At 36.8% G+C, this 18,945-nt stretch overlaps 1 protein-coding gene across 5 annotated transcripts in view; it reads right to left on the reverse strand.

The window, feature by feature from the left end:
* The window catches only part of LOC129756924 (four and a half LIM domains protein 2), a 495,033-nt gene that overhangs the window by 76,525 nt on the left and 399,563 nt on the right, over positions 1 to 18,945 (reverse strand). Inside the window, exon 1 of one of the 5 annotated variants that reach the window (XM_055753989.1) lies at positions 2,840 to 3,352. The exons of the other annotated variants lie outside the window; for them this stretch is intronic. Within the exon in view, the coding sequence (XP_055609964.1) occupies positions 2,840 to 3,015 (176 nt within the window). The 5' untranslated portion in view covers positions 3,016 to 3,352. Of the gene's footprint in view, positions 1 to 2,839; positions 3,353 to 18,945 lie in introns of those variants that run through there. 5 annotated transcript variants of the gene reach the window in all.

The following is an 18,945-nucleotide window of genomic DNA, read 5'->3' on the forward strand; positions in this document are numbered from 1 at the left end:
AGAACATGAGCTAGTTTCTACTCACAGCGTTATTGAACATACCATACTTAAAAATGAAGAATATATAAGAGAATTTTGATTTGACGACGTTTTGGAAGGATGCTCAAGAATTATTTGTTTGGAATGATTCTAGAAACTATATTTCACCATAGACCTACATATATGTTAGAAAAATATGTGGAATTTCAAAATATCTGGAATTAAAATATCTTTCATTAAAAAAAAAGCTTCAACTAGATTGCAAGTGTTCAGTCGATAAGCTTTAGATTAAAGTTCAAAAGCAATTCATGAAGTTATACGTACATAATGTGTATTTTTTTTAATTAAATAAATAAAGCCAACTATGGCTTTAAAAATTGAGAATTATATCTAAAGTTTTTTTATACTCTACAAGCTGACACGATGTACCCCTTCCAAATAAAAAGTCAAGTTGGTCAAAATTTTTTTTTATTGAAATAAACTTTCTTTCAATTATAATCAATGGTTTTAAATTTGTATAAATGAATATTCAAAAATCGGTAATATTTTGTTTTATTTGTGGACAAATTCAATCGAAAACGACGAATTGATACAAGAAGATATTTGAATATAAGGTGAATGTTTTGGGATAAGGTTTCAATTTAATAAAAAATCTTATTATGTAAAAACTTGTTTTGAATCAAAATTTAAGCAAAATCACTTGAAAGTTATTCGATTGGTGCAATACTTCTACATAAAAATTGTCTCATTATACCATAACATTGTGAACCCTCTGTGAATGTGCAAAAACATTTTTTCAATGTAGTGGATGTTCCATTATATGGTACGTTTATTTAGTATTTGCTGACCCGGTGTGCTTTGCTACCTCATCCATGGAGAAAATTAAATTCGGTAAAATTATTATACTTAAAATGGATGATAATTATTCCTTTTTATCCGTGCAAAAATGTAAAAAGGTTAAAATTAATCTATTATACAAAAATAATATGTTGTATACCACAGACGAGCGGCGAATTGTGGACTCCTAACCGTTGGATAAAACCGTTTTGTCATATTTTTGGTTATTTTTTATGGGAGCTCCCTTCTAGAAAACGGGAAAGGCCTTATAATATATTGAAGTATCTTATTACTTTAAACCGAAGATATGTGCTTAATTGTATCCAAACATTTTGAAAATTGTTTGAGTTTTATCTCATTTTATTTGGATTTAACAGGGAATTCCCTCTTTTAAAAATTCAAAAATGGCTGCAGGGTTTCAATACAAAAAGTTGTCTGAATATGTCAAAATTTATCCAACAATAAACCAAATCATCTCAGGATGTAGAAATTTGAATTTGTAGAAAATTTTATGGCCTCAAAATCGTATGGCTTCTGCCATATTTTTTTACTTATTTTGTATTGGAACCCCCCTCTTTAAGGTGGGAGCATTTTGAATTCATTCATTCATTTGATAAATTTTTATATACATAGACGAGAGTCTTTATTCATTGAAATTGGAACAGTCAATATTTCATCAAATTATGTAAAAACTTATTTATCAATTCAATAATTCAGATCATCAAGTCAGAACTCTTACGTTTATCAATTTTAAAGAAAAAATATTCAAAACATGTTTGAATTTTGTAGTATTTTTTGTTATTTTGTATGAGAGCCCCCCCTCTCCCGTTTAATTCTGAGGGGTTTGAAAGTATTATGGGAACCATTCCTAGTCTCGGAAAAAGGCTGAAACCAAATTTCACGTTGATCGGTTCAGTAATTTCCGAAAATTGTATATTGATTGTAGCTATACTTTCAAATTATATTATGGGAGCCCGCTCCCCCTCTCTTTTAATTCTGAGGGATTCGAAAGTATTCTAGAAATAGCTTCGGTTTTGAAAACGGCTAAATACGCAATTTTCATGTTCATCGGTTCAGAAGTTTCCGAATCTACAGGAACAGGCAGACAGATAAACATTCATTTGTATAAGCATAGATTTATAATGAAAGCTGATTCTAAAAAAATGGTCTTTCAATAGAATAAGTTATCTTTTTTTCCAAAACTTGTTTGCCAATTCAATTAATCGTCTTAGCATGTTGAAAAAGTTTCTGTGTATCGATTTTTAAAGGAAATCTCTTCAAATCGTTTGAGTTTTGTCATATTTTTTTGAATCATTTTTTACTTAAAAACTTAGATGAGCGCCAAATTTCATCAAAATTGTTTGAAAATTGTTCGAGTTCTATCCCACTTTATATGAATTTAAATGGGACCCCCCCCCCTTCTTCCTTTAACAGCAGTAAGTTTTTATACAATAAATCATCTGAAATTGAAAAACACGCCCAAAAATACACTCAATTATCTCATGATGTAAAAAATTTATTTTGTAGAACGTTTGATGTTCTACAAAAATGTTCAAAAATGTTAAGGATTGTGCCATATTTTATGTTTTTTTTATATGCGAGCCTCGGTTTCTAAATAAAGTCTATGAATCATGTCATCCCAGGGACCAAGTCCCTTTCACTCTCCTTTATGATTTAATTTCTCTGAACCTCTGGAAAAAGTCATACAAGCTTTAACAGCCTAGGAAAAAAATCAGCTAGAGCAACCGAAAACAGTCCATTTCTAATTCAAGCAATAAATTGAAACCCTAAAGCGCTATGTTCTTTGAAAACAGTAACTCCAGCATAAAATTTCTTGACTTTTCTCCATAAGCGTAAGGTTCCTCCAACATATTCCTTTTATCCCTTTGAATATCCACGATCTTCTGGATTACATCACACTGGTCACCCTAGAAGGGTGAAAGCCTCCTCTTCACAACATCCATCTGGAGGCTCCCACCCTTCCCGCGCTCTTTTCTTCTCCAGCTGCTTCCGCGACTGTTACCCCTTATCCTCGATGGCATTCTGGTTTCCGGTCTGATAGTCGGTCTGCTCCACCTCGGTGATGGTAATTTCACCGGATTGATCCGACGATTCACGCCTCTTGGTGGTCGTCTTCTTGACCTTGCGCACCTTCTTGACCTCCACGGTCTGGGTGTGCATCACATCAACATCGGCCATTATAAAACTTGTTTGATTTAATAAAGTAGCTATAGAGCGAACTAACTAACTAGATAACGATAACACACACTCCTTTTTTTTTGCAATGGACACTCGACAACGCAGCTTAATTAGAGCTTAGGAACTGTTTTTGCGATTGCGGGACACTCGACGCGACGCGATTATGATTTGGAACTGAGAGCTGATGGAACGATTTCACTAAACGCAAGCCAAGCCAAGTCAAACCAAGTTTGTGGCGATTCAGCGCGCGCGAGATGCTGTGGCAATTATTGAAAAGGTTAGCTTTGGTATATTATTTGAGGCAAGCCAGTGGCAAACTGTAGTAATGTCGCCGCGAAGTTTCAATTTGATCTCGATCTCGAGCCCGAGATCTCGCTCACATTGAAATTAACGACCGATTTGGGGATGGAGAATCAAGCGCGGGGAGTGGAAAATTTCCGGAGAAGCGTATTATTTTCCTTTCCGAGAGGAATCCGTTTTTCACCGAGGGTTTTCTGGTTTGGGGCCGTCTGCCCAGCATCGTTTTTTTGGATCCGTTAAACGGCGCCAAGAGGGAAAACTCACTCCCACATACACTTGAGCGAGAAACGGCAGACGTCATCAAATGAAAACTTTATAGGGATGACGTTTGTTTGCACCGATCGCGGAAAATTTGTTTACCGAACTCAGAAAGTTAGTGAACGTTAGTCACTAAGTCAGGTAAAACGCCACACGCATCACACACTTGGTTATTCTTCGAAGTTCTTGTTGCTACAGCTCGTGAAAATTCTAAACTGAATTGGTGCTTAGCTCCCGGTTGACTTACTTAGTCCGGTCTACTAAGTCAGGTCAAGCGAAAGACAGAATCGATGGGAAATAAACTTCAGTAACCCTCTGTTCTTACTCTAGGAATATTCAGAGTGCAGTAGCTAGCACAATTTATTGATTGTACAAACAAATTTCTTCGAGACAGGTTTATATGTAGAATTGATGCAGCTCTTCGCTGTCGATCGATTCGATTGGATGGATGCTCCTCGTTCGGTTCAGTTAGTTTGTTGATGGTGTTGTTTGGGTCTGGCGTTTGGATTGAGTTTGCATTTGTGGAATAAACAGCGATGTTTATCGCTGACTGGCTGGTGTTGTACTTTTCTCAAGAGACTTATGAGCCATGAGTCACTGCTGCTTTAGATAGGGATTGGAGTCAGTGAAGCTCCGTTGGAGTGTTTATTTACATGTTTAGGATTTTGGACTTGTGATGTAGCTCAGTTGGCAAGTCAGTTGCTCTAGAGCCGATGTCCGCGAGTTCGAACACAGTTGTATCGGCCGGATAAATTTCTTAATAACAGCCTGCCAGTAACAATGTTGATATAAAGTTGCGAATGCCATAAAAATGGTAAAATGACTATAATCGAAACAAAAACAAAATTTCAGAATTTTAGTTGGATCTGTTGAAAACAACGTGCTGTTTCAGGATTACTCAAACATATGTTTATTAAGCGGACCTTTATGTGGTCGTTTGGCTTTTCAGGAGCTAAACCTAATTTCTTTATTTCAGATGTGAGGTTTCCATGGAACAGGACTTAGAGCCAAATGGGTATAAGTGTAAGATGTATCAACAATGAATTGAGGCCTTTGGAACCAGTGCCATAACGTTTATTTCGAGAAAACACGAAATTTCGAAAATTTGAAAATCTTTTTTTTTTCAATGGCTAGTTTAATGCTTATTTGTGAGTTAATTTGAATATTTTTAGTTCTTTTTCCTCCTTAACAAAGACATTTTTTCAATGATAATCCATCAATACAACTTTAAATATTTCGACGTTTACTGATTAAATTTCAAACTAGTTTGTTTTTGTTCTTAACAACTTGGCCATGAATACTTTCAATGAACTTCAACATCAGCATCATCAACGTGCACAGCCCTCACCTCGGAAGTACCGGTGACGACAAAGACGAATTTTACGCGCAGCTGGAGCGTGAATACGACCGTTGCCCAAAACATGATATCAAGATCGTCATCGGGGATTTCAATGCTCAGGTCGGCCAGGAGGAGGAATTCAAACCGACAATTGGAAGGTTCAGTGCACACCAGCTGACCAACGAAAACGGCCTCAGACTTATTGATTTCGCCGCCTCCAAACGAATGGCCGTACGTAGTACCTTTTTCCAGCACCGCCTCCCACACAAGTACACCTGGAGATCACCGTACCAAACGCAATCACAGATCGACCACGTTTTGATCGACAGCCGGCACTTTTCGGACATCATCGACGTCAGATCCTGTCGGGGCGCCAACATCGAGTCGGACCATTATCTGGTGATGGTGAAGTTGCGCCCAAAACTCTCCGTAGTGAACAACACGCGAAACCGGCGCCTGCCTCGGTTAAATGTCGCGCGACTGAAGTAACCAGAGGTCGCGGCAGACTACGCGCAATCGGTCGAAGCAGCGCTGCCGGCAGAGGGCGAGCTTGACGAAGCCCCTCTCGAGGACTGTTGGGATACCATCAAGACAGCCATTAACAGTGCTGCGGAGAACATCATCGGTTATGTGGAGCGATCTCGACGGAACGACTGGTTCGACGAGGAGTGTAGGAGGGTGATGGACGAAGAGAATGCCGCACGGGCGGCAGTAGTGCAAAGAGGCACCCGTCGAAATGTGGAAAATCACCGACAGCGGAAGAGGCAGCGAGTCCGACTTTTCCAGGAGAAAAAGCGCCGCCTGGAGGAGGAGGAGCTCGAGGAGCTGGAGCAGCTGCATCGTTCCCAAGAAACACGAAAGTTCTATCAGAAACTCAACGCATCCCGCAAAGGCTTTGTGCCGCAAGCCGAAATGTGCCGGGATAAGGACGGGGGTATCCTGACGGACAATCGTGAGGTGATCAAAAGGTGGAAGCAGCACTTCGATGAACACCTGAACGGCGCACATGCAGGAGATCAAGACGGTGGGGGAAGGTACATCGCCGGCGTAGCCAACGACGAAGAGGAGCCACTCCCAACGATGAGTGAAGTTAAGGAAGCCATTCGCCAGTTGAATAGAAACAAGTCGGCTGGGAAGGATGGCATCGCGGCTGAACTCATCAAAATGGGCCCGGACAGGTTGGCCGATTGCCTACACCGGTTGATAATCCGGATCTGGGACATAGAACAGCTACCGGAGGAGTGGAAGGAGGGGGTAATATGCCCCATCTACAAGAAGGGCGACAAATTGGACTGTGAGAACTACCGTGCGATCACTGTCCTCAATGCCGCCTACAAAGTGTTGTCCCGAATCCTACTTCGCCGCCTAACGCCACAAGCAAACAGATTCGTGGGAAGTCATCAGGCCGGCTTCATGGAGGGACGGTCTACGACGGACCAGATATTCACATTACGGCAAATTCTCCAAAAATGCCGGGAACACCAAGTCCCTACGCACCATCTATTCATCGACTTCAAAGTCGCATACGACACGATCGACCGTAACGAGCTATGGAAAATCATGGACGAGAACGGCTTTTCCGGGAAGCTGATCAGACTGATCAAGGCGATGATGGATGGAACGCAGTGCTGTGTGCGGATTTCGGGTGAATTGTCGAGTTCATTCGAATCCCGCAGGAGGCTTCGACAAGGTGATGGTCTATCCTGCATGATGTTCAACGTGGCGCTAGAAGGTGTTATTCGACGAGCGGTGGGCGAAATGCGGGGCACGATTTTGAACAGATCCAGTCAACTTATCTGCTTTGCCGATGACATTGATATAGTCGGCAGATCATCTGCGGCGGTGGAGGAGATCTACCGCAAACTGAAACGCGAAGCAGGAAGGATTGGGTTGATGATTAATACGTCCAAGACGAAGTACATGCTGGCCTGCGGATCCGAGACCGACCGAACCCGCTTGTCCAGTAATAACAAGGTCATGATCGACGGCGACGAGCTGGAGATAGTCGAAGACTTTGTCTATCTCGGCTCACTGGTGACCGCAGACAATGACACCAGCCGTGAGACCCGGAGGCGAATTATCAGCGGAAGTCGTGCTTACTTTGGACTCCACAAGCAACTGCGGTCGAGAAGACTTAGCCCTCGCACGAAGTGTAACCTGTATATGACGCTTATTAGACCGGTTGTTCTCTACGGGCACGAGACATGGATATTGCTCGAGGAGGACCTGCGTACACTCGGAGTATTTGAGCGACGAGTGTTAAGAACCATCTTTGGCGGCGTACAGGAGAACGGAGTGTGGAGGCGAAGGATGAACCACGAGCTCGCGCGACTCTACGGCGAACCCAGTATCCAGAAGGTGGTGAAGGCTGGCCGGATACGCTGGGCGGGACATGTTGCGAGAATGCCGGGCGACTGTCCTGCAAAACAGGTGTTCGCTACGAATCCGGTAGGAACAAGACGAGCGGGGGCGCAACGAGGGAGGTGGTTAGACCAAGTGGAGCGTGATCTGGCGAACGTGGGGTGCCCGAGAAATTGGAGAACGGTTGCTATGAACCGAGTGAATTTTAGGAATTATGTTCGTCAAGTTATGTCGTGAGACGGAATACTATGTAAATAAAAAATAAACTTTCAATGAACTGATGTGAAAACGGTGTTATAATTTGGCAATTACACCTCTGAACTCTGTGTTGGATTGAAAAAGCCAATATTTCACATTTTTCTAATTATTTTTTTCTGAAGCTGTGCTTTCAACCTGCTCGGTTTTAATCGGTGAAATGCTTGGGTTGTCCTCTTGACTCGACTGTTTTACTTTCAATTTGTCCTCTCGACTCGAAATTTGAAACAATGAATCCAACTAGTTCTTTCGATTTCGTCACAGCTTACTCTCATCTCATACTATCCGTAACATTGATCATTGATTTTTCTGGAACTTAAGCTGTTCTCCCAGCGTGCTATAATGGTATTCTCTAAACGCATTTCAAACTTTTCACTTCCTTTATACTCGCCTTTAAATTTAAAGTTGTCCTTTCAATTCGCTTGTTTTGTCACTCATGCTGTCCTCTCAACTCGCCTTTCGATTTCAAGCTGTCCTCTCAACTCGCTTGATTTCTCATCAATACCTTAGGATGTCCTCTCAACTAGCTTTTTGATTTCAAGCTGTCCTCTCGACTCGCTTGTTTTTCAACAATTACTCAGGCTGTCTTCTTAACTCGCCTTTCGATTTCAAGCTGTCCCCTTAACTCGCTTGATTTTTCATCAATCACTCAGCTATTTTCTCAACTCGCCATTCGATTTCAAACTGTTTTCTCGACTCGCTCATTTTTAAATCGATTACTCGCTCATTTTAAAATCGATTACTCAGGCTTCGCCTTTCGATTTCAAGCTGTCCTCTCAACTCGCTTGATTTCTCATAAAAAACTTAGCCTGTCCTCTCAACTCGCCTTATGGGTTCAAGCTGTCCTCTCAACTTGCTTGTCTTTCAACAATTACTCGGGCAGTCCTCACGGTTGTACTCCATTTACCCGAAAACCATTGCCCAGAATGAAAAATCCCCAGAATTCCAATCGCCAGAAAGAACCATTCCCCAGAATTTTTTTCCCCAGACGAACCATTCCCCAGAAAAATTTTCGCCAGAATGTACCATTTCCCAGAAATTTTTTCACCAGAATGAACCATGTACCAGAAATTTTTTCGCCAGAAGAACCATTTCCCAGAAAATTGAAAACATTTATCCTTACTAGAAATTATTTAGAAAAAAGGAATTGTTACAAAAAAAATGGGGTTTCATAACTTTATTCTTTTGCGGCAAAGCCGCAACCAACGAGGATGAAGGGGCTGAGGCGGCACAAAGCCGCCGAAGCTCCCAAATCCGAGGAGGCCGCCGACCCGCCGTCGGAAGCGGCGGCCCTAAGACATTGGTCTAGGTCTGCCGGGGCTTCCTAGGTCTGCGTGAAAGCTAGTGGTGATCTCTCAGTCCTGTCCGCCACGCGACAGCGTGAAGGACAAAACGTCTTTCAAGTTCGAACGCGCAGCTTGAGGAGTCGGATACCAAAACGGTTTTTTAAAGGACCATGGTAAGCATTGAATCAATTAAAGTACCCAAACCATAGACAAAGCACAATATTGGTTCTAAAATAAATTTCGTTAGAAAATTTCAAAGTCGTAGTTTCATATAAAAAATCATTTAAAAAAAAATAATTTTGAATCATATGAAATATTCAAGAATTCATTAGAAAAAAAAACAAATAAAAATACTAGGGGAAAAAATCTGGGATTTGTGCCATTCTGGTAAATGTTCCATTCTGGGGAAAAAAATTCTGGGAAAGGTCCGTTCTGGGAAAAAAAATTCTGGTAAATGGTGCATTCTGGGCAATTTTTTTCTTGGAAATGGTTCATTCTGGGGTTTGATTTCGGGTATTTGTCATTCTGGGAAAAATTCATTCTGGGCAATGGTTTTCGGGTAAATGGGATACAATCGTCTTCACAACTCGCCTTTGGATTTCAAGCTGCTCTCTCAACTCGCTTGTTTCCTCATTAGTTACTCAAGCTGTCCTCTCGAATCACCTTTCAATTTCAAGCTGTCCTCTCGATTCGCTTGATTTCTCATCAATAACTCGCATCTCAACTCGCCTTTAAATTTTAAGTTGGCCTCCCAACTCGCATAATTGTTTTTGAAAACGTTCAGGCTGTCCTTCTAACTCGCTTCCAATTTCAAGCTGTCCTCCCAACTCGCTAGAAATTGTGAACATAATCAAATTGTCCTTACGACTCGCTTGACACCTTATTTTTATTGAATCAAAGCAATCGAAAGATTCCTTTAATTCAACCACGGTAAATGAAAAATTCATATACCAGTATTTCGATAGCAATTTACTACCTTCTTCAGTGAACGTTTTCGCTTGATGAATGTGTATCGTTTCCCTCCCTTATATTTTTCGAGTTAGGTTAGCTACTACTAGGTAGCAGAAACCTCCGAATGCTCGGCAGTTGTGCCGTAGCCTGTTTTTTGGGTCTACCTACTCTATTCTGGGTGTTTTCTGGTAGTGCTAAATTATTTTCTACCCCTTCTAAATTATTTTCTAAATAAAATAAATAAATAAAATAAAATTCGATTTGTCTTCGTAATTTATTGTTCAACTAAGCTTACGAGAAATTACCTGTCACGGTCGCCAAATGTGCAGACCTTTCCAGAGCTTCAAAGCTCGGAAGCTACACCGGTGAATCGCTGGATCACGAGCCACCAGGGGAACACACACACTAATGCAAGCAAATGCAAAAAAGTGCAAGATCATTAATTTTACCCGATCAAGAAATGTTATAAATTTTGACTACCAGCTATCCGGCCTCTGTTTGGAAAATACAAAATCTATTCTTGATCTAGGGACTAAAATCGACAACAGGCTCACTTTCGCCGAGCACATAGCGCTAACCGTGGCAAAAGGATTTGCAGCACTTGGGTTTCTTCGCCGAAACACAAGGGATTTTGACGACATATATGCACTGAAAGCCATCTACTGCTCGTCCGTTCGTAGTATCATGGACTATGCTGTCCAGGTGTGGGCTCCCTCTCAGAGCACTCAATGCTTCCGCCTCGAACGAGTTCAACGTAGCTTCGTAAGATACTTTCTCCGGCGTCTTCTCTGGAATGACCCGCTCCGACTCCCGCCTTATGAGCAAAGGTGTGCTCTGATAGGCCTAACTACACTAGAAAAGCGTCGTATTGAACTGCAGCAAGCCTTCATTTTTGATACCTTAACCCACCGTGTTGACTCCGCATACATACTGCAACGTGTCAATATATACGTTTCCACGAGGACACTTCGGCGACGTCAGTTCCTGTGGATACCCTATCACCATACTGTATATGGCCGGAACCATCCAATTGATAAATGTTGTGAAAGTTTTAACTCAGTGAGTCAATTGTTTGATTTTAATATGTGTTAACGTAGGTTTAAATTAGTTTTAAGCAGAGTTTCTTAGGCTTAAGCAGCTAGTCTGTACGGTCACACAACCAAAGACGTAAATAAATAAATAAAATAAATAAATAAATTAACTCGCAAAGGACGCGATGTCCGTTCACACAGTAACTGTTGTTGACCTAAGGCTTCATATCTTTTATTGAAGCATGGTAATAAAAAATTTCAACAATGATCGATAATTAGAATACACATAACCGTTCTGATAATCAACTTAAGTTATCATTCTTAAATTGAATATTCAATCAGATGAACCCCCCTGCCCCCCTCGCATGGAGATTTTTCCCAAGTAAAATTATCTGTTCAAGAAATGAATTTATTGTAAAAACGTGAAAATGTTTGATACCAAAAGATGTTTAAAAATAAGTGCTAATAAACATGTCAGAAAATTGGCTCGCCCCCGACTATATTTACACATCTATCACTCTTGACGTTAGACATTTAATTCTACGACAAAACATGACGTTCAAGAATTGAAACTTATTTTCAATTGTCAATTTCGATTGGCAATTTTATGAGCCTTTTACTGTAGCTTAAATCCTGACACACTACCTCGTAAAATTCGTATTTTAAAGAAGAGTATCTAAACAAGTTCATTTATTACTTTATTACTAATCACTTTGATAATAAAAAAAACGTTTATATCATTACAAATTTAATACTGATATGAAATATTAAACAAACTTATTTCAGCCTCAGTTTTACTATGTAATTCTTGTTCTTCTAAATGCTCAACTTCAAATTCAAAAGGATTCTTAAAAATTTCACAAGGCTACAAAATTCAAATTTTTCTGAGGTGCACAGAATTTAAGCGCTAATTTTGACTAACAAATTAACAAATATTTGTTTTTACATATTTGTGTTATTATTTCAAATCATCTTTTTAGAACCGATCATGATATTTCAATTATTCTATGAAAAGCTCGAAAAACGATTCTTAATAGCAACTTCAAAAGTTTATTTTAATGTTTTTTTTATTAAATTAGTATTTGCTTTGTACTCTCGATATGAAAAAGCCACAACTTGGAATTCCCTATTTTTTTTAATTTTTATGAATTTCGTATTTGATCATTCAAGAAATCAGCTATTTATGAACCTGTAATTTGTCTGTGATGATAAATCGAATATCTTGTATTTTCAATTTACAAAGTTATTATTGTGAACTTCAACCAAACATGAACTTTTTAAGCCATTTATTTCAATAACTGTAAGAATTTGAATAATCAATTTGATTCCATCTTCGACTTTAATGACTGCCACTCTTGACATAAAATTTAATATTTTCATTTTTATCAGGTTAAATACTATTTTCATTGTGGTTCATTTCTGACCTGATCTGACCTTTATTTTTGAATTCATATTTAATTTGTTTTTAAATCTGGATTTATATTTTATTTTATCTTGTTCTGTGCATTGATTTTAATGTCCGAAGCTTTGAAAGCAGGTTTTATTCTAAATTTAAATTGGCAATTTTCTGGTGTTTCAAAAATGTAAAAATTTCGAAATTGACGTGATTTTTTTTAAATAATGATTATCATTTTCAATATTTTTTAAAAACATACCGGAAAAAAAAATTTGAAACTTAGATTCATATTTATTTTGAATCGTATCAGTATAATTTATGATTGCTTCGAGTTTGTGTGATGGTCATGAGAAAAGAAATTATTTTAGAAATCAAATCCTTATTTATTATGCATTTTGGTATTGTTATTGGTTTGATCTTGAAAACGGTTACTTACAAAATTTCACGTCATTTCTGATTCTATAGGGAACAGACAGACAGATAAATATTTTTTTATATATTTAGAAGAAGATGCAACTTGTTTTTTTTCAAATTTAACCCTTGCCCCCTGCCTAGTGTTGTTTAAAAACAACACTAATAAAATCCAAATACCTCGAAAACGCGTGGATATTTTTGAGTGATGAATTCACAAAACAATATTGTAGAGATTAAAAGAAATTAGACCACAGTATTTTTATTAAGAAATGTTAACGTATGTGTGAGATATCAAACAAAGTATAAAAATTGCAAAAATAAAATTTATTATTTTTTTTTGAAAAAAGTAGTTTTTTGAAAATTGCTGTTATTTCTTCCGATTTGCAAATTCTAACAATTTTTTTATTCTTAATCAATCGCATACACCTTCCTGCACCAAATTAACAAGATTTTGAAGAAATTAGCAAAATGGTATTGAAATGAACTAAGAATTTTTAAAATTATTTTTCAACTTTGATGGGCCATAACTTTTATAATACTCAAAATACTAATACTCAAAATGTTATTATTCCACTGAATCTGCAATTCTTATTTAAAAAAAGTCATGCATTAAAGGGTTCAGAAACTTTCAATAAAATGCGTTATAAATCTTTATTTTATAAAACTAGTTTGCCAATGAAATCCATCGTCTTATTATAGTGTTATTATGCTCAAACTTTTATGTGCATTAAATTTTTATGACAATCATCGAAAAGCTCCTTTTAAAAAAATGAAAAACGTCTCATAATCAAGGTTGTCAAAATCACAGAAAAATCTTGAATTTCACAGAATTTTGAACAAATTTTTGTCACAGATTACAGAATTTTGAAATTTTTCACAGGTTTACAGATTTGGACTTTTGTGCAGTTTTTTTCTCAGAGCTTTTAACTTTAAACGTCACTTGCATAAATGGCAAAATTTGTTCATGTTTTAGATGTGTTTTCATTGAAATTCTTGAAAACACCGGCACAGAAAACCGGTAATGAATTTCGGGGTCATCTCACAGAATTTGAGAATATTTTTTGTCAAAAACACAGTTTTTTTTTTGGAAACTTTGCTCATAATATATTAAATCATCTTATCACTTCGAGTTCTGTCACATTATATGAGACCCCCCCCCCCTTTTTCCACAATGGCAGGGGGTTTCAATACAATAAATCGTCTGAACATGTCAAAACTTGTCCAACAATACAGTAAGTAAAACTGTCTGTTTTGCGCCATATTTATGGAAATTTTATATGGGAGCCCCCCTTCTTTTCAGTCGGAGTCTTTTGAAAGTATTATAGAAACCATCTCCGACATTAAATACATTCATCTACCAAATTTCACATTGATCGGTTCAGTAGTTTTCGAGTCTAATAGGGAACAGACAGACAGACCGAAAAACAAATCTCGTGTGAGATTTCATTACGTCGTATGAAACCTAATTTAAACAACTAGTTTTATTACGAAAAAATTCAAAAACTGACATAAACTAATCGCAACTTCTTTCCATTTAGAATATTTGTAGCCTGTAAAACAGATTCTATATGTGACATACAAATTTTAGTATTCATTTAGGTAGAAAAAAACATATTTTCAGTCGAATTTCTCTCCCACAAAAAAAAGGTAGAAAAAAACGAGATACAGGGTGGACTCGTTTCTACGAAGACCTGGTTATTCGGTGCCTCGAATATCCTGGATTCGATTATTTTGAACCGAATATTCGTTCAATGTTTTTTCGTGATTCTATTAAAATAAAAAATATGAAAGAAACCAATCATTCTGCCCTCGTTTTGAAGTGAATGCTATTGCAAGTTCAGTAAAGATGTTTTTAAAAAAATGTTTGTCGTAATGATCTCGTTCACTTATACACAAACTTGTATGCACAAAAACGCCTACAATCTACACTGCCTAAGATCCAAAATTTATTTATATAAAATCGAAAATTTGAAAAAAAAAACTGGAATTTAGAAGGTGATGAAATTCTCATTTTTTACAATTAGTTTTATGTAACTGAAAATGCTTGAATATTCAAATAATTTTTTTTTGTTCAAAAATAAACTTCAAACTTTTTATTCCCCACTTCGGAATTTTAAGAAAAATCAAAAGAGGAGGGGGGGAGAGGGGTTTGGTCTGGCAAGAGAAGAATTTGATATTTGGTCCAGCCAACAAAATTAAAAAAAAATAGTTGGACATATCATTCCAGATGTCTTCAAAATATCGTTGTGAAACTAATTAATTTTAAACGTTCTTGATTCCTCGTATCAACATGAACGTGAGTTAGATCACGTGTAAAGAAGTAGCAAAACAAATCTTTACGTAGAAGCTAAATTGCCCACATCCCTCAACCAATTCAAAACAAACGTCATGGTTTTATTTTTAAAACCATACACGCAAAAGCAAACATCTCCACGCCATAATTTGTGACCCCAGACTGAGTGACTGAGTTTTTCCACACCACCCCGTTCACGATCGACATCATCTCGGAAAATCTGCAGAGAAAAACATCGTTTTGCTCACGTCGTAACTTTTTACTAACGCGCCGTTGTTTTTCTCTGCCGTTTTCCGTTTACTTTCGTTCATAACAAATTTTCCACCCGTAGGTTGGGACGTCATCAAACGGGGGCGCTTTAAAATTTTCTCAATGGGCCCGAACACAAACACGTGCCGTTAAACGATCGTGTGCCGTTTGAAATTCGAAGACAGCTTCTTTTCTCAACGGGTCTCATTCCGTCCCCCAGGAATCCGCTGTTTTGGTCCCCCCTTTTGGTGAATCCGTTACGACGAGAATGATGTGTTTTTTCAACTCGACCGAATCTGCACCTCTTGAGATGAGATGAGAGTGTGTAGCGGCGAGACCAAACGAAGGTAATTTGGATCTTGCACACGACCCCAAAGAAAATTTCGAATCGCTTTCGATTCAGACAACCGAGCCGGTTTTTTTTTCACGGGAGCAAAAATGGAAGGGAATAAAAAATGAATTTCGAGTATCGAATGTTTTCTGGCCTCCCCTTCGCAACATTTGTAAGCCTTATTTTGCACCAGTCACTGAAGTTTGCATACAAAAAGGGTCCTTAAAGTTTTTTCCTTTAAATCTGACAAAAAAAATCAGAATTATGAATTTTTAAACATAAAAGCAATTTATTTCAAAGAATATTTTTTAGTTTTCTGCTTGTTGAGTATAATTTATTGCGATTTTTGTTGTTTTTTTTAAATTTATTTATTTTTGTCATTTTTGTCATTTTTTGTCATTTTTGTCATTTTTGTCATTTTTGTCATTTTTGTCATTTTTGTCATTTTTGTCATTTTTGTCATTTTTGTCATTTTTGTCATTTTTGTCATTTTTGTCATTTTTGTCATTTTTGTCATTTTTGTCATTTTTGTCATTTTTGTCATTTTTGTCATTTTTGTCATTTTTGTCATTTTTGTCATTTTTGTCATTTTTATCATTTTTATCATTTTTGTCATTTTTGTCATTTTTGTCATTTTTGTCATTTTTGTCATTTTTGTCATTTTTGTCATTTTTGTCATTTTTGTTATTTTTGTCATTTTTGTCATTTTTGTCATTTTTGTCATTTTTGTCATTTTTGTCATTTTTGTCATTTTTGTCATTTTTGTCATTTTTGTCATTTTTGTCATTTTTGTCATTTTTGTCATTTTTGTCATTTTTGTCATTTTTGTCATTTTTGTCATTTTTGTCATTTTTGTCATTTTTGTCATTTTTGTCATTTTTGTCATTTTTGTCATTTTTGTCATTTTTGTCATTTTTGTCATTTTTGTCATTTTTGTCATTTTTGTCATTTTTGTCATTTTTGTCATTTTTGTCATTTTTGTCATTTTTGTCATTTTTGTCATTTTTGTCATTTTTGTCATTTTTGTCATTTTTGTCATTTTTGTCATTTTTGTCATTTTTGTCATTTTTGTCATTTTTGTCATTTTTGTCATTTTTGTCATTTTTGTCATTTTTGTCATTTTTGTCATTTTTGTCATTTTTGTCATTTTAATCATTTTTGTCATTTTTGTCATTTTTGCCATTTTTGTCATTTTTGTCATTTTTGTCATTTTTGTCATTTTTGCCTTTTTAAAATTTCAACTTGTTTTCGTTAATTTCATTCTTAAATTTTTGAAGTAAATTTTTTGGTCGCTTGACGATATTCCAGTTATTTCTGTATTTTTTTAAATTTTATAATTTTGCTCTTGTGAAAACTTTGGTTGAAAAGACTGATTTATATTAAAATGGTTGACATGTTCAAATCCAATTTGGAGGAAAGTTTATCTCAAAATCCCGGACAACCGGATTTTATCCGAGAAACACTTAACACAGTAAGTCAATCACTACATTTTATTGTCTTAAACACGAATTAATTCGGAAAATTTAAAAAACTGATGAATAGACAACTTTATAAATTTTATAATTTTGCTCTTGTGAATACTTTGGTTTAAAAGACTGATTTATATTAAAATGGTTGACATGTTCAAATCAAATTTTCAAATTTTCCATATAAAACCTTTGGTTTTACAAAATAAGTTTCAGTTCCAGAAAGTCACCCCTAGATAGTTATTTGAAAAAAAATCATAGTTTCAAAAGTTCGTGTGCAAATATGCCCAGCAAAACCATGATATTTATCACTGTGTGAAAAAATTAAATTCCACGAAAATAATCTTCAGACATGTCTGAAGCGAGAAATGAATGTCAATCGCCTACGCGCGAACCTTGAAAACGCAAGATGCATCTTACATCATTTCAACAACATCACAAATGGGTTTCATATTCATGTCTTTTCAGGCACCGAAAATTGTTTTCACCGAAAATCTTCCTCGAACAAACATAAGTCCGTCATAATTCAATTCACCGCAAAGATGTTTTTAAATCTCACAACTAATCCCTTCAAACTCACGGACAGAGGTGAGATGATCTCTTGAAAAGTATTTGAGTCTATCCTAGCGGAACAGTTCCAATAAAATGCAGAAACTATGCGAAACGTGAACAGTTTCTAGCACAATTTATTATTTCATCACCTATGTACAAATTTCCTGCAACTTATCTTGGCTTTAAGTAATAGATTTTTCGCGGTCGGTATGTTTGTCCTTTAATTTTTCCCCTTTTTAATTTACACATTTCGGATTTATCATTTTTCTCACATTGACACCAGTAGTGTCAAGGAACATCACAAAATGTGATGAGTCCTTGGAAAGTATGATGATACATGCTAAACTTTGGCTGTCGCTCTGGGTGGAAAATCACAGTCACACCCTCTGAGAAACCTTCAGTCATTCGTTCAGATTTACAAAAAATAAAAACAAACATCCACAAGGCCCCACTGAAAGGGCCGACAGAGTATGGAACCATCAATTACGGTTAAAGTTTTGATGATTTTGCTATTTTTTTTTCTGAGCCAAAAAATTGAACTTGAGCTGACGGGGAATAAGAGATGGCACGACAGCTGACATAGTGCCATCGTTAATGAGCCTTTTAAATATCAATTTGAAAAGTGTCGCCGAAGATGATAGACCTGGGAAATTTATTCGGCAGATCAACTGCTTGAGTAGAAAAATCAACCACTAGATCTGCTACATAGATTTAATCTGGATTGACAGATTTCGGAATACAAAATTGCTAATAAGTATGCCTATGGTAAGGTAGCCAATTTTTTTTCAGAACGTATCCTGGCTGGACATATTCTGGCTTTAAGTAATATATGAAAATCTTGCAAAATCTGGAATCTTGATTTCAAAATTCTCGACCAGAAATCCGGGCAATGTCCGGGCAAATTTGATTAAAACTTAGGAATTGCTCAACAAAAATCCAGAAAAAAATGGAAAAAAATGTCATCAAAACTCATTACCAGATTTTTAATCGTATTTCAGGCTTCCAAAAAACCTTTCCTTTTTGTTTTTTCAAAAATTTTACCACACAAATTGCTTTTATTTCGTTTGGTTTGGCAAATAAAGTGATTAAATCCGGGCTTTTCCAATGATATCCGGGCATCCGGGACGAACCGGACTTTTCCCAATTTTTTTTTCAAATCTGGTTTGTCCAGCTGCCTATTAAAGAGGCCTGACTTCATTTCTACAAGGTAAAATAAACAAAATACGGTGGTCAAATCGTGCCCAAAATATTTGGACCGATGGTGGAGAAATATTAAAAAAAAAAACATCGTTATGGAAAACAAAACGAACTCTTTAGCGGGTACCTGGCAGGTTTTCAGCCAGAAACTTTTCATAACAAGTCTCTCCTGTATTTTCAGGATATTACCAAGAAGCAAAAATTGAAAAATTTGATGTCTGGTAATTGAGGAGGCTGACGATCTTTAAAGC

The sequence above is a fragment of the Uranotaenia lowii genome, chromosome 3 (assembly GCF_029784155.1).
Source record: "Uranotaenia lowii strain MFRU-FL chromosome 3, ASM2978415v1, whole genome shotgun sequence".
Classification (NCBI taxonomy): domain Eukaryota; kingdom Metazoa; phylum Arthropoda; class Insecta; order Diptera; family Culicidae; genus Uranotaenia; species Uranotaenia lowii.